The sequence below is a fragment of the Otolemur garnettii genome, unplaced genomic scaffold (assembly GCF_000181295.1).
Source record: "Otolemur garnettii isolate 467f Iridium unplaced genomic scaffold, OtoGar3 scaffold00237, whole genome shotgun sequence".
Taxonomy (NCBI): domain Eukaryota; kingdom Metazoa; phylum Chordata; class Mammalia; order Primates; family Galagidae; genus Otolemur; species Otolemur garnettii.
Genome location: NW_003852632.1, coordinates 155,784 through 169,130, shown reverse-complemented (window position 1 = coordinate 169,130; position 13,347 = coordinate 155,784). Strand labels below are relative to the sequence as shown.

General features: G+C 43.5%; 1 protein-coding gene across 1 annotated transcript in view; it reads right to left on the bottom strand.

Moving 5' to 3' along the window:
* The window catches only part of PRKDC (protein kinase, DNA-activated, catalytic polypeptide), a 186,463-nt gene that overhangs the window by 123,294 nt on the left and 49,822 nt on the right, over positions 1-13,347 (bottom strand). The window contains exons 26-28 of the mRNA XM_023508282.1: positions 9,234-9,341; positions 5,106-5,332; positions 601-695 (exon numbers count right to left, since the gene is read on the bottom strand). Coding sequence (XP_023364050.1) covers positions 601-695; positions 5,106-5,332; positions 9,234-9,341 — 430 coding nt within the window. The remainder of the gene's footprint in view (positions 1-600; positions 696-5,105; positions 5,333-9,233; positions 9,342-13,347) is intronic.

The following is a 13,347-nucleotide window of genomic DNA, read 5'->3' as shown; positions in this document are numbered from 1 at the left end:
AAAAAAAAAAAATGTTAGCACTTATGGGGCAGTGCCTGTGGCTCAGTAAGTAGGGTACCAGCCCCACATAACGAGGGTGGCAGGTTCAAACCTGGCCCAGTCAAACAAAAAAAAATAGCAGGGCGTTGTGGCAGACACCTGTGGTCCCAGCTACTCGGCAGACTGAGGCAGTGAGAATCACCTAAGCCCGGGAGTTGGAGGTTGCTATGAGCTGTGTCATGCCATGGCACTCTACAGAGGGCAATAAAGTGAGACTCTGTCTCTACAAAAAAAAAAAAAAAAAAAGATAAGCACTTATTACTCTCTTAGTACTTCAGCCCACTTCTGACTCAATCTTAATGCTGTTACTTACTCATGGTCAAAACATCTTTATCACAACCCTGAGCACCTGTGTCCTTCTGTCCCTGTTGCCACCTCTGCTTTCACAAAGTAGACTTGAGGCACTGGGGGGTGTAACTTCCCGTCACTTTACCAAATTTATTTATGGGAGACATGAAAAAACCCAAAACTTTATGAGAGTATCATCACTGGACCCGCAACTCCTGAGTGGGAGAACTGCTCAGACCCATAGGGCAGAAGGGACACCAGGATGGGACATACCAAAGGACTTCTCATCTGCATGTGCTAAGGCTAGACTTTCCATATAGGTCACCAGGGCTTCAAACACAAACGCTTCCACCAGAGACTCTTCTTCCCTGTAAAATAAACAGTATGAAGAGTCACCTAAGAAAACAACAAAGCAGAATTAAAGAATGCAAAGAATTAGAGGGAATTAAAGAATGCAAATATTAATTAGTTATTTTTAAAGGCTCAAATGTTTTAAAACGTGAAATAATTGAAAACACTTCTCAAAGAAGAACACTTGCTCAAGAGCAGACCAAAGATGAAGGCCACGTGTACCCAAGAGGCAACAGGGGCTTTTCCCACAACCACACTCTCCCTCCTGGCATCTGCATGGCTGCCCACAGCACACACCCTGAGGACCACTCTTCTGACCACATTGTTACACATTAACATTTAACGTAGGTGAAAAGAAGATCTAATATCATACCCATACTCTTGTAAAAGAAAAGAATTTTGAAAGCTCTCAGAGTATCTAAAAATAAGTCAACATTAAGAGTAAACTCTAAGTCTTTTACAAGCATATCTAATACACACAAATGATTAATTTGCTCAACAACATCCGTGGACCATCTGCTTATACAGAGTAAACTCATGGATGGTCCCAAGTGCCAAAGGCTAACAGGTAAGTCACAGAGCCCAGATATCTCACTGAAAAATGTATCCTTTTAATAACACAGATTGTACATTTACTCAAGCAGAAATGACAGGTGCAGGACAGGATTAACACAGGCGTTTACAGCACACTACCAGTTGGAGGTTCTAGCTGAGCCTTGAAGAGCTGCAGTACCTACTGTGCACGGGGCACGGGCACTGGGTAGCCCTGCAACAAGTACCACAGACTGTGTTTGGGTCAGCTCAAATATTACCCTAACTTTTAAAAAATGTAAATCCTGGCAGCACCCGTATATTAGTGGGTAGGATGCTGGCCACATACACTGAGGCTGGCAGGTTCAAGCCTGCCCCAGGCCTGCTAAAAGACAATGACAACTGCAACAAAAAAAATAGCTGGAGCTTCAGCAGGCGCCTGTAGTCCCAGCTACTCAGGAGGCAAGAGAATCGCTTAAGCCCGAGAGTTTGAGGTTGCTATGAGCTGTGACATGACAGTACTCTACAGAGGGTGACACAGTAAGACTCTGTCTCAAAAAAAAAAAAAAAATCTAAACCCCAAGAGGGCAGACCCTCTTAAGTTCCACAGCCCCGTACCCTCTTATACCCTTTCTATCAGTGGGAATTAAATGCTGCAACAGATAAAACCAGGACAGGCATGGACACAAAGAAGGAGACACAGGGTGTGCCAGTAAATCAGCACAAACAGAAGGAAAGTTCCTCTGGAGAAACAATGTGTAAGACTGCAGAAGTCAGCTGGAGCTGAACTGCAGAGGCCTTGGGAGGCCAGGCTGAGTACAACATCGTATGTTAGGAAGCAGGAGAGCAGTCACAAGACAAAAATAGAGAAATGACACAACAAAACCAGACTGTAAACTGTGCCCTGCAAAAAACGGTGTGCAGAAGTTCACCAGCATGCAGACAGGAGGTTGTATTAGAACTTCTATTTATAAAGTTCAACATGAAAGATGTCAAAATTATTTCTCAAAAAACCACTTGAAATGCGTTTCAACAAATTAGTCTTCAAGAGAGATGGCAACCAGGGAAGAAAGACACAGATGCCCAAGCGTAGGGAGCAGTGAAGGATATCGCAGAGGCCAGTCACAGAGACCCAGGCCAAAGCCTTGCACTAGACACGGCAGTTGAGCAGAGGTTGACAGACATGCTGACAGTCGTCCCCTCCAGGACACTGCTGTGTGGTTTCTTCAGCCTGAGCAGACTGTGCCAGTGAGCCCAACCCAATGTGTCTGCACCTATTGTACCACAACCACGTGCCTGAAGTTCTTCTCCTCCAAGTTCTGCTTGGTCAGCTCATAGAGCATTTGCTCCAACCTCCACACGACAGGTGGGGAAGCCACCATAAGCTGGAGCTAAAGCCAGCCCACACCCTCAGAAGAGGCTTCTTCCTGAAGTCAGATGTACTCCACAGCCACTGCCGGAAACCTGATTCCCAGGACCAATTATGCAATGTCTCAGGGAGGCTGAGGCATCTCTGGCCAGCTCATGGCCTCTCAGGATCCCTCTCCTAACAGGGAAAAGACTGCCCTCGCCCAACCTAGCTGTGCCTGTACTTACTGTCCACTTTCCAAGATGCAGAATTATGTTGTTTAGGCAATACCTGCATAGATAATGAAACTATAAAGAAAAGAAGGAATTGAGAAATATAGAAGTCAGGAGATGATTAGCTTGGGAGGGGGAAGGGAGACACAGTGTCAGGAGGTTTCTAGAATACTGGTAATAAGCTATTTCTTAACCTAGGGGATGGGTATGCAGGAACTTGTTTCATTATTATTATTCTATAAACTTTACATATGTTTCACACACTCCTACGTACATATAACTTTCACAACTTAAAAAACTAAAAAAGTAGTAGTCAGTTTGTATCCTAGTGTAAATAGCGAAACTCTAGACAGTCACTTTTCTCACACACATACACATAGACTCTCATGTTATAATTGATCTCTTCTTCTCTGCCCCAGTCCCATCTCTTGAGGAGCTGCTCTGAGCAAATGAGGACAGGCTCCTACTCAGTGGTTCCAGACCACTACTTAACATCACTGACCTCACCTAAAAGCTTTACATTTGCCTAAGGGACTAATCATCACTGCTCTCTGAGATGGAGCCCTCATAAAGGGCTGCCCCTCCCGTGTCCAGCACTGAGCGCGCTCTTCACACACAATGGTGAATGAGTGCGTGCACTCCACCACGGCCTCCGAGCAGTGACCAGTTCCCCGTTTCTCGGGCCTCTGAAACAGCCCCTGCACAGATGCACAGCATGTCCTGTCCACTTAGGCCCACTCTCCCGCAGGAGGGACTCTAACCACGCAGCTCCCCTCCCGCTATTCCAGGAACCTGCTGTCACTAGAGGTGGCCCTCACTCCTCACCACAGCAGACAGGGTCCTCCTCACCAGCCTCACTGCACTTCCTTCTGAACATTAAACATGTTCCTCTCCTGAGACACCACCCTACCCTACGTCTGTCCCAATCCTTTGCCCAAAATGCCTTGGCTGGTTTCCATCCATCCTTGACTCTCAGCTCAAATCTGAGCTCAACTAGGAGGCTCCCTGAACTCCTCAGACTGGCCAGATACTCCTTCTCTGTGCTCCCCAAACCTTGTATGTTCATCATTGTGGCATGTACAAAAGTGCTGTGGAGTGATGTCTGTTAAGTATTTCTCAGGAGTGTCAAAGTCCCTCAGAATCTGATTTTAAAAACCAAAATGCAGAACCTATTTCAAATTTTTAAAAAGTCAATCCTCAGCAACTTCAGTGGAGAGAAGACAATTTGAATCCAAAAATGTATGATTTTGATGCCAATATACCAGGAATAAAAGGCAACATTCATAATAAATCATCAATTTTAGAAGTCTCCCAGCTGTTCTCAGAGCATTTGGTTAATCATATTGCACAGCTCTGGAGGGAGAGCTATTTCTTCTAACAGTCCATTCGGTCTCCTGGAAAGGCACTTTCCATCAAAGTACAGCAACCCAACAAGAGTAGGCAAAACACCTACCAGAGATATGTACTATTTGCACAAAATATAAAACGTGAAGCAGAAACACTGTGTTAGTGCACACAAAGCATCCTAGAGTGCACCCTGAATCATGCTTTGAGTAGTACTCATAAAAAAAGGTTATCAATTTTTTTTTTTTTTTTTGAGAGAGAGAGACTCATTGTGTCACTCTCGGTAGAGTGCTGTAACATCACAGCTCACAGCAACCTCCAACTCTTGGGCTTAAGCAATTCTCTTGCCTCAGCCTCCCGAGTTGCTGGGACTACAGGTGCCTGCCACAATGACCAGCTAAGGATTATCACATTTTTTAATGTTACAACAAAGCTTTATCATTTCACATTTATTTACTTACTTATTTATTTTGAGACAAAGTCTCGCCTGTCCCCCTTGGTAGAGTGCTGTGGCGTCATAGCTCATAGCAACCTTAAACTTTTGGGCTCAAGCAATTCTCTTGCCTCAGCCTCCCAAGTAGCTGGGACTACAGGTGTCCACAACAATACCCACCTATTTTTAGAGCCAAGGTCTAGCTGTGGCTCAGGCTGGTTTCAAACTTGTGAGCTCAGGGCAAACTACCTGCCTTGGCCTCCCAGAGTGCTGGGATCACTGGTATAAGCCACCGTGCCTGGCCTTCACATTTAATTTTTTTTGCATATTACTTTTTTTTTCAAATGTAAAATTTTGAAACTGAAACCAACTTAGGTAAATTTATTTTAATTAGTAAGAAATAAAGAACGCCCAGGAGTGCAGTATACCACTGCTGCTATTGTGATCACTGCAGCCTCAGTTGGCACGCTTCATTTCTGAGTGTTCCACAGAGGATTACAGAGAGCCCTTAGCTCTTCCCGGTCACTTGCTTACATACCTGAACTCTCGGTAGATATTATTAAAAGCCAGGGATGCTCCAAGCCTCTTGAAAGCATTGGGATGTAGTGCCAGGCTATATAGCCGCTTGAAAAGTGATTTGGTGTTCACTGGACTCTTTTCCTGCTGCTGTGGTGTTGTCTGCTTAATGGACCATTTGAGGAATTCTCTAATACACTGACCACAAAAATCTCTTAAAGTGCTGTCAACAGGGTCTACAATGCCATCCTGAAACAAACAAAAAGGCCTTTATTGTACTGACTTTTTTCTTTTTTTTTTGTTTTGTGTATGTATGTGTGTGTTTGTTTTTTGTTAATCAGGCCTAGGCGAGCCGGAGCACTAACCACTGAGCAAGGTGCCCAGCTTTTTGTACTAACTTTTATTTTATTTATTTTTTAATTTATTTTGAGACAGAGTCTCACTATGTTGCCCTTGGTAGAATGCTGTGGTGTCACAGTTCACAGCAACCTCCAACTCTTAGGCTTAAGCCATTCTCTTGCCTCAGCCTCCCAAGTAGCTGGGACTACATAGCCCTGCCACAACGCCCAACTATTTTTACAGTGAGATTAAAGAGCGTAAGACCCTTGGAAGTTCTAGGGAAACTGTATGGCTATAATAGTTGTAGTTGTCATTGTTGTCTGGCAGGCCTGGGCTTCAAACCCCCCAGCTCTGGTGTATGTGGCCTGTACTAACTTTTATAACCATAAAATGACAACTGAATACCCTTGGTTTGCTTCTAAGCATAACTAGAGTATACTGTGAAAATTGATTTATACCTCTAGACAAGAAAAAAATAAATACTAGTAAAACTAACCCAATTGTCTCAGATCTAGGCTTAAATTACAATTTCCTTTTTACATAGTAAAAATACTTTTAAACAAATTTTATAACTGAATAAAATCCATGGAAAAGTTAGCGAATACTTTGTAACAACAGAACAGTCTTTCCAGTCCCTGGAGAAACAACATCTATATCATAAGAAATTCTGGGCTCGGCACCTGTAGCTCAACCGGCTAAGGCGCCAGCCACATACACCTAAGGTGGCGGGTTCGAATCCCCAGCCTGGACCCGCCAAAACAACAATGACGGCTGCAACCAAAAAATAGCCGGGCGTTGTGGCGGGCTCCTGTGGTCCCAGCTACTTGGGAGGCGGAGGCAGGAGATTCGCTTGAGCCCAGGAGTTGGAGGTTAGTTGAAGCCACGGCACTCTACCCAGGGGGCTAGCTTGAGGCTCTGTCTCAAAAAATATATATATAAATATAAAAAAAAAAGAAATTCTGTAGCTGTTGATTCTACCCCTAACAGCATCTCAGATGTTCTATACAATGAGGCTAAAGAGAATAAGTCCCTTGGAAGTTCTTTTTTTTTTTTGAGACAGAGCCTCAAGCTATCCCCCTAGGTACAGTGCTGTGGCATCATAGCTCACAGCAACCTCCAACTCCTGGGCTCAAGCAAGTCTCCTGCCCAAGTCTCCCAAGTAGCTGGGACCACAAGTGCCTGCCATGACGCCTGGCTATTTTTCTGGTTGCAGCCGTCATTGTTGTTTTGGCGGGCCCAGGCTGGATTCGAAACCACCACCTTAGGAGTATGTGGCTGGTGCCTTAGCCACTTGAGCCACAGGCGCCGAGCCATCCCTTGGAAGTTCTGGGGAAAGTGTATGGCTATAAAAAGAAAAAACATATGGAAGTATGGTTCTGAAAATTTAACTTTCTGGAAGAGCATTCCACATAAAGGCATAGTCTCTAAGTACCTGAAGAAAAGAAGGAAATTGGACCAATGATTACACAGAAAATTATTCTACTTAATGGTTTTATTTCCCTCTATGCATTATTGTTTCTCATATCTATACAGTGTAATGTGAAAAAACTACACTCAACACTAAAATAAGGGAATTCTGCCTAAGATGCCCAGTTATCCACTACAGGACTGAGTAGAGCCCCCGAAGGCAGCATGAAGGAGGAGCGTGGAGAGCAGTATAACTGGGCATGCCCTGCCTCCGAGCAGGGACAACACTGCAGGGTCAGCCGTAGGGAACTGGACTCTATCAGGAAACTCCGCTCTCTCCTGCCAGTGCTCTGCTACCACCCCAATTTCTCCTACACCCTTTCTTTCTTTGACTATCTCATTCAACTTAATCATTATTTTGCCAGACTTTTTTCTGAAGCTCTTACTAAAGCTACTACTTCATGGGTTAAAGGGAGGTTAGAAACAACTAAAATAGAAACTTCAGAATAGACACGTTATAATAAATCCATCCAAATGCACAAAAGCCACAAATTACATTTAATTAACCATACTTAGTACAAGCAAGATTTACTGATAAGACACTGCTAGGAACTAATCTACAGGTTCAACAGTGTCACCTCCTAATGGATAATGTCAGTCACTCTCCACAGTCACTCTCTACTGCCAGTGACCAGGGCAGCTCTGAGAGCGGGAGGAGCACTGTCACTCATCGCACTGCCCTGCAGGCATAGCCAGGTCTGTACTGGGCAGAATGGGCACGCAGTTGCTCCACACCCAATGCCCGCTTCTGCCCAATACCTCCCGGCTTTATTTCCACAGTGCTCCCAAGAAACTGAAACTCAAAACAATCTGCGTCCTCCCAGACACAACACGTACCCAGTACCTTTACTTCCTCCTCTGGATATTCTTATCAACTTCCCTGTTTCCTCTAGCTCATCTCAAACTTAACAGAAAGTGACATGCAGATACAAACTGAGACTGATTTGCAAAAACATAAAATGAAAGAATGTCTGTTTGGACAAACGTGGCATGCTTAAGTGGGGCTTTTGATTCTAAAGTGAATACATGACAAAATGATAGGCCAAAATAACAAGCAAAACCAAGATGACATTTAAAGAAATCTAATGTAAAGTTATTTGTACAAGTTCAAAACCCATAATAAAATAAATGTCAAAAGACGCTACCAGTTACACAACTAAAAAAATGTATCTATTAAAAAATTAAAAAGACAGCCAGGTGCAGTGGCTCATGCCTGTAATCCCAGCACTTGGGAGGCTGAGGCAGGTGGATTGTTTGAGCTTACAAGTTCAAGACTACCCTGAGCCACAGTGAGATCTCATCTCTAGAAACAGCTGAGCAGCTCAGCACCTGTAGCTCAAGGGTTGTGCCAGCCACATACACCAAAGCTGGCGGATTTGAATCCAGCCCGGGCCTGCCAAACAACAATAACAACTATAACCAAAAAACAGCTGGACGTTGTGGCAGGCACCTGTAGTCCCAGCTACTTGGGAGGCCCAGGCAAGAGAATCCCTAAGCCTAGGAGCTGGAGGTTGCTGTGAGCTGTGACGCCACAGCACTCTACCCAGGGCGACAGCTTAAGGCTCTGTCTCAAAAAAAATAAAAATAATAAAAATAGCTGGGCATTGTACTGGGTGCCTGTAGTCCCAGCTACTCAAGAGGCTGAGGCCAGTGAATCACTTGAGCCCAAGAGTTGGAGGTTGCTATGAGCTATGATGGCATGGTATTCTACTGAGGGTGACAAAAGTGAGACTCTGTCTCAAAAAAAAAAAAAGAAAAAGAGAAAAAGACACTACAGGTGAGCCAATCTCAGCCTCTGCCCCAGGGAGTCAGGGCCACCCCTCATCCCCTCAAGTCCACCCCCCAGGATAGCTACATGTGAAAGGTAAGCTCCTATTTCCAGGGCACTTCCATTGTTTAACATCAGCACAGGAGAAAACTGGTTCTGTTCAAAATTCCTTTTATCTTCAAATTAAGTATGGTACTGTGAGTGATTTGTGATTAAAAAGAGCTATCGTAACTCTGGTAAAAGTCTAAGAACATTCAACTTCAACACAAACACACACACCCACATATTAAGGTAGACAAAATCTGTCAAATTTATAGCTATCCTCCCAGAAAAGAGAACAAAACAAAAAAACCCATGAACTACCACTTAGTTGTAGACATATAACAATATTACTTAAGTAAATATGGCATTGTGTTCATTATAATGGCATTTCACAAATAAAACAAAAAGACAAAATGATCCAGCTCAGATGCTACATTTTGGTATCCTGACAGGTAACTTTTCTTACAGCTCTAAATATATATCAAGTATGACCAATCAATGGAAAGAGCAAGAAGAAAATTAACTGTTACTCACCAATATAGCTTCCAGCAAGGCGACAGTGTCCTGACTTTCAAATTTCTTATTATTAGTGAACCAGTGGATCAGCTGCATTACTAGTGGCTCATACAACTGCCTTGTCACCTGAAGAAACAACACAGTCAGGGCAGCACCTGTGGCTCAGTGAGTAGGGCGATAGCACCATATACAGAGGGTGGTGTGTTCAAACCCTGCCCAGGCTGAACTGCAAGAAAAATATAGTCGGGCATTGTGGCAGGCGCCTGTAGTCCCAGCTACTCAGGAGGCTAAGGCAAGAGAATCACCTAAGCCCAAGAGCTAGAGGTTGCTGTGAGCTGTGACGCAACAGCACTCTACCAAGGGTGACAAAGTGAAACTGTCTCAAAAAATAAATAAATAAATAAAGACAGAAACAACACCATCAGAGCATGTCTCCTTTGTGCTTCAGTAACTACACTGGGAGAGCACCATGGAGGTGGCATATGCAGCAGGGCAAGCTTAAGCAGTATTACTATCACGGTCTTGTTAGCTTCCTATTCTACTTTAGTTCTATGATAAAGAGTACAGAAAAGTAAAACATACATAGTAAAGCTCACTGTTCCTCTAAGGAAGAAGACAATTTAGGGTAGATATTGGTGGGTTTCTAATATTCTTCTTTATTAACTTGATCTTGAACATGCACACAATGGTTCTTTGGGTTAGAGAAGGTTGTCCTTATCCAACTACAAAGCAAATAATGACACCCCCCCAAGATTTCCCCCACACCCCAAGTGCCACTCTTATACTGACAAAAGATAAAATCCATCCAATTAGCAGAAATCATGCTCCATATAGAAAGAAACACTTTTGAATGCTATATTTCTATTTTTTCCAAAGATAACAAAATATGTATGCATATTGCCAAGTTGTGTTTTCAGAAAGGTCTGAGTGTATTCAAGAAGTTTCCCCAGTGATAAGAGCAGCTTTGCCTGGGAGAGAGTGTGGGAAAGGGGTGGTATGAGAGGCCACTTTCAGCTCCATATGCTTTCATGTTAACTATGTTATCAGTGAAAAAGATCTTTTTTTTAATAGTTTTTCCTCCTAATTTTTTATTTGTAATTTGTTCTTTTGTATGTCACAAAGACTCCCTTGAAAGGAAAGTGAGGTTCCTCTGAACTCTTCTCAAGTAAGCCTTGACTTTCCATCTCCCATGTTCATCTCTGTTTAATCCACTTTTAGCAAGAGCTCTGTTGGATCAGCCCAGTGAAAAGCCCCACCCTAATGTCCAACCACATTCCTCATCCCTCCTTCCCCGAGGTGATGTCTGATCACCAGGCCTGCATCCAACAAGAATCCTGGTCAGGGCCGGAGCAGTGGCTCACGCCTGTGATCCCAGCACTGGAGGCCAGGCAGGTGAACTGCCTGAGCTAAGGGGTTGGAGACCAGCCTGAACAAGAGTGAGACCAAAATGTAGGAAAATTGAGGCAAGAGGATCGCTTGAGCCCAAGAGTTTGAGATTGCTGTGAGCTATGACACACTCTACCTAGGACCAAAAAGTGATATTCTTGTCTCAAAAAAAAGGAATCCTGGTCAGTCAAGCCACAATGTTTCCCCTGAGCAATTTCCACCCACGGCCCCACCTGTCCCTGGACACAAATCCCCACTTCTCCATGCTGCCCTTGCTGTGGAGCCTGATTTCTCCCAACTACTGCAAAAGTTACTGTGGTCGTCCCCCTTGGAATAAAGTCTTCTTTAACTTCTTTAACAAGTGTCACAAGCAAAATTTTCAATAATATATAAGTCAACTGACCTAATACTATTTACTAAATGATCCATTTCTCACTTGCTTAAAAAGTCCTTCTACCACAAATATAATTTTCATATGCACACATGGGGCCCTGTCCCAACACCTCACTCTCCCACTGAGCCATCTATGCACCACTTCAGCCTTTATACTCCACATGGCCCCTTCTTAGCATCTGCTAGGGCAAGACTCTCTTCAGTACACTGCTCCTTCAAGATCTGTCTTTGTTAAGAACAAACAATTATTCCTTCAGACTTTTTCTTCTTTTTTTGAGATATGGTCTTGCTCTGTTCCCTGGGCTAGTGTGCCATGGCATCATTGTAGTTCACCATAACCTCAAACCCCTAGGCTCAAGTCATTCTCTTGCCTCACCCTGCTAAGAAGCTGGGCCTATTGGCATATGCCATCATGCCCACCTGATTTTTCTATTTTTTGTAGAGATAAGATCTTGCTATGTTGTCCAGGCTGATCTGCAACTACTAGCCTTAAGTAATCCTCTTGCTTCCCAAAGTGCTAGGATTATGGGTAAGAGCCACCACACTTGACCTCTTTTATTAGTTCTTACTAGATTTAAAAAGTTATATCTGAAGTATCATTTTGGATATAACTTATCATCCTTCCTTTCTGATATTTATTCTTCCAACACTTTCTACTCTCACAGTGTTGACTAAAACCTCCTAAATAGCCAGTGGTGCTGATGTCTTAACCTAACGGCCTACTAACAAGTGTCTTTTGATTGCCCTCCAAGCATGGAGAGCCGAGTGGGTCCTAGAGATGGAGTAGAAGGCACCAGGCTCTTTGACTGCCCTCAGGGCTCTAGCAGCCTGTGGGAGCCTCTCAGACCCTAGACTTGAAGGCCACCAACTTGGTCTCAACTGAAGCAGCACCTACTTCCACAACAGGTGCCACTCCCACTGCTAGGGGGCAGACACTTGAAGGAGTATGAGTGCTTCCCAGAGGATGATTCAACTACGAGCTTAAGGAACATGTTCTTCATCATATTAAAGATAATATCAGACTACTCCTAGATTACCAGGTGCTGTTAAATGCCTAGTAAGCTTCTATGGAGAGGATCACTGCCTCTTTAAATCTATTCCTGCGGTAAATGTCCAGTTTTAAGCATAAATCCTAATTAATCATAGTGCATCTTAACACACTGCTAGATTGCATTCATTCATATATATTGCAGAATGTTCCATCTATATTTATAAATGAGTTTTGTGTTTTGTTCTTTATGTGGGCAGCCCTGACATTAGGGCTATGCTAGCTTTATAAATGCCCTGAGATTTCTATCTTTTCTGCTTCATGGAAGCCGTGGACATGTGTCCATAAAGCCATCAGGAGCAGGCCACTTGCCATCATTTCCAGTCTCTTCCATGACTACTAGCCATAGTTATTTATTTCTTCTCTACTCTGTGAAAGGCTGAGTACATCCAATAGAGGGCAATAGCTAATTTACCTCTATACAAATAGACTCTCAGTTAACTGTAACAGAACAGAGATTCCCAAACTCAGAGGCACCTGTAATCCCAGCACTCTGGGAGACAGAGGCGGGTGGATTGCTTCAGACTAAGTGACTGAGAACAACACCTAGAGGCATTCAAACCAGTTGTTCATTTGTGCAAATGAGGACTATAGGCCTTGTATATTTTCCAAACAAAAACTTGACAATACATTACTGTTATGTCACCTAACTTAAGTCTATAAGCATCAGACACTTCCTTCTCATTATTTCTCACACTTGTGCCTAAAATAACTGAAACCAATGTGGGTGAATTATTTTGATTAGTAAGAAACCAAAGAATGCCCAGTAGTGTGCTGTGTATCATAACAGTTGTTGTGATCACTGCAGCCTCAAATGGCAATAGAAACTCCACAGTCAAAGGAGAACTTTCAGAAATCCATGTTCCCAGTTCAGGTCCCTGAGCAATTAAATCAGAGCATGTTGGGTAGTAGCTGGGCAGAATAATTTTTTAAAAGATCCCCAGGTATGCTGGTCATGGTGGCTCAGGCCTGTAATCCCAGCATTTGAGAGGCCGAGGCAGGTGGAGCTCATGGGTTTGAGATCAGCCTGAACCAGAGCGAGACCCTGTCTCTTAAAAAAAAAAAAAATAGCTGGGTGTTGTGGTGGGCACCAGTAGTCCCAACTAATTGGGAGGCTGAGGCAAATGGATCACTTGACCCCAAAAGTTTGAGGTTTCTGTGAGCTATGATGCCACAGCACTCTACCAAGGGTGACAAAGTGAGACTCTAAAAAAAAAAAAAATCCCCAGATGACATCAACATGCAGCAAGCTGCACTGTCCACTGAGCTGAACCAAACTTTAAAAAAGATTTTTTTTTTTTTTTT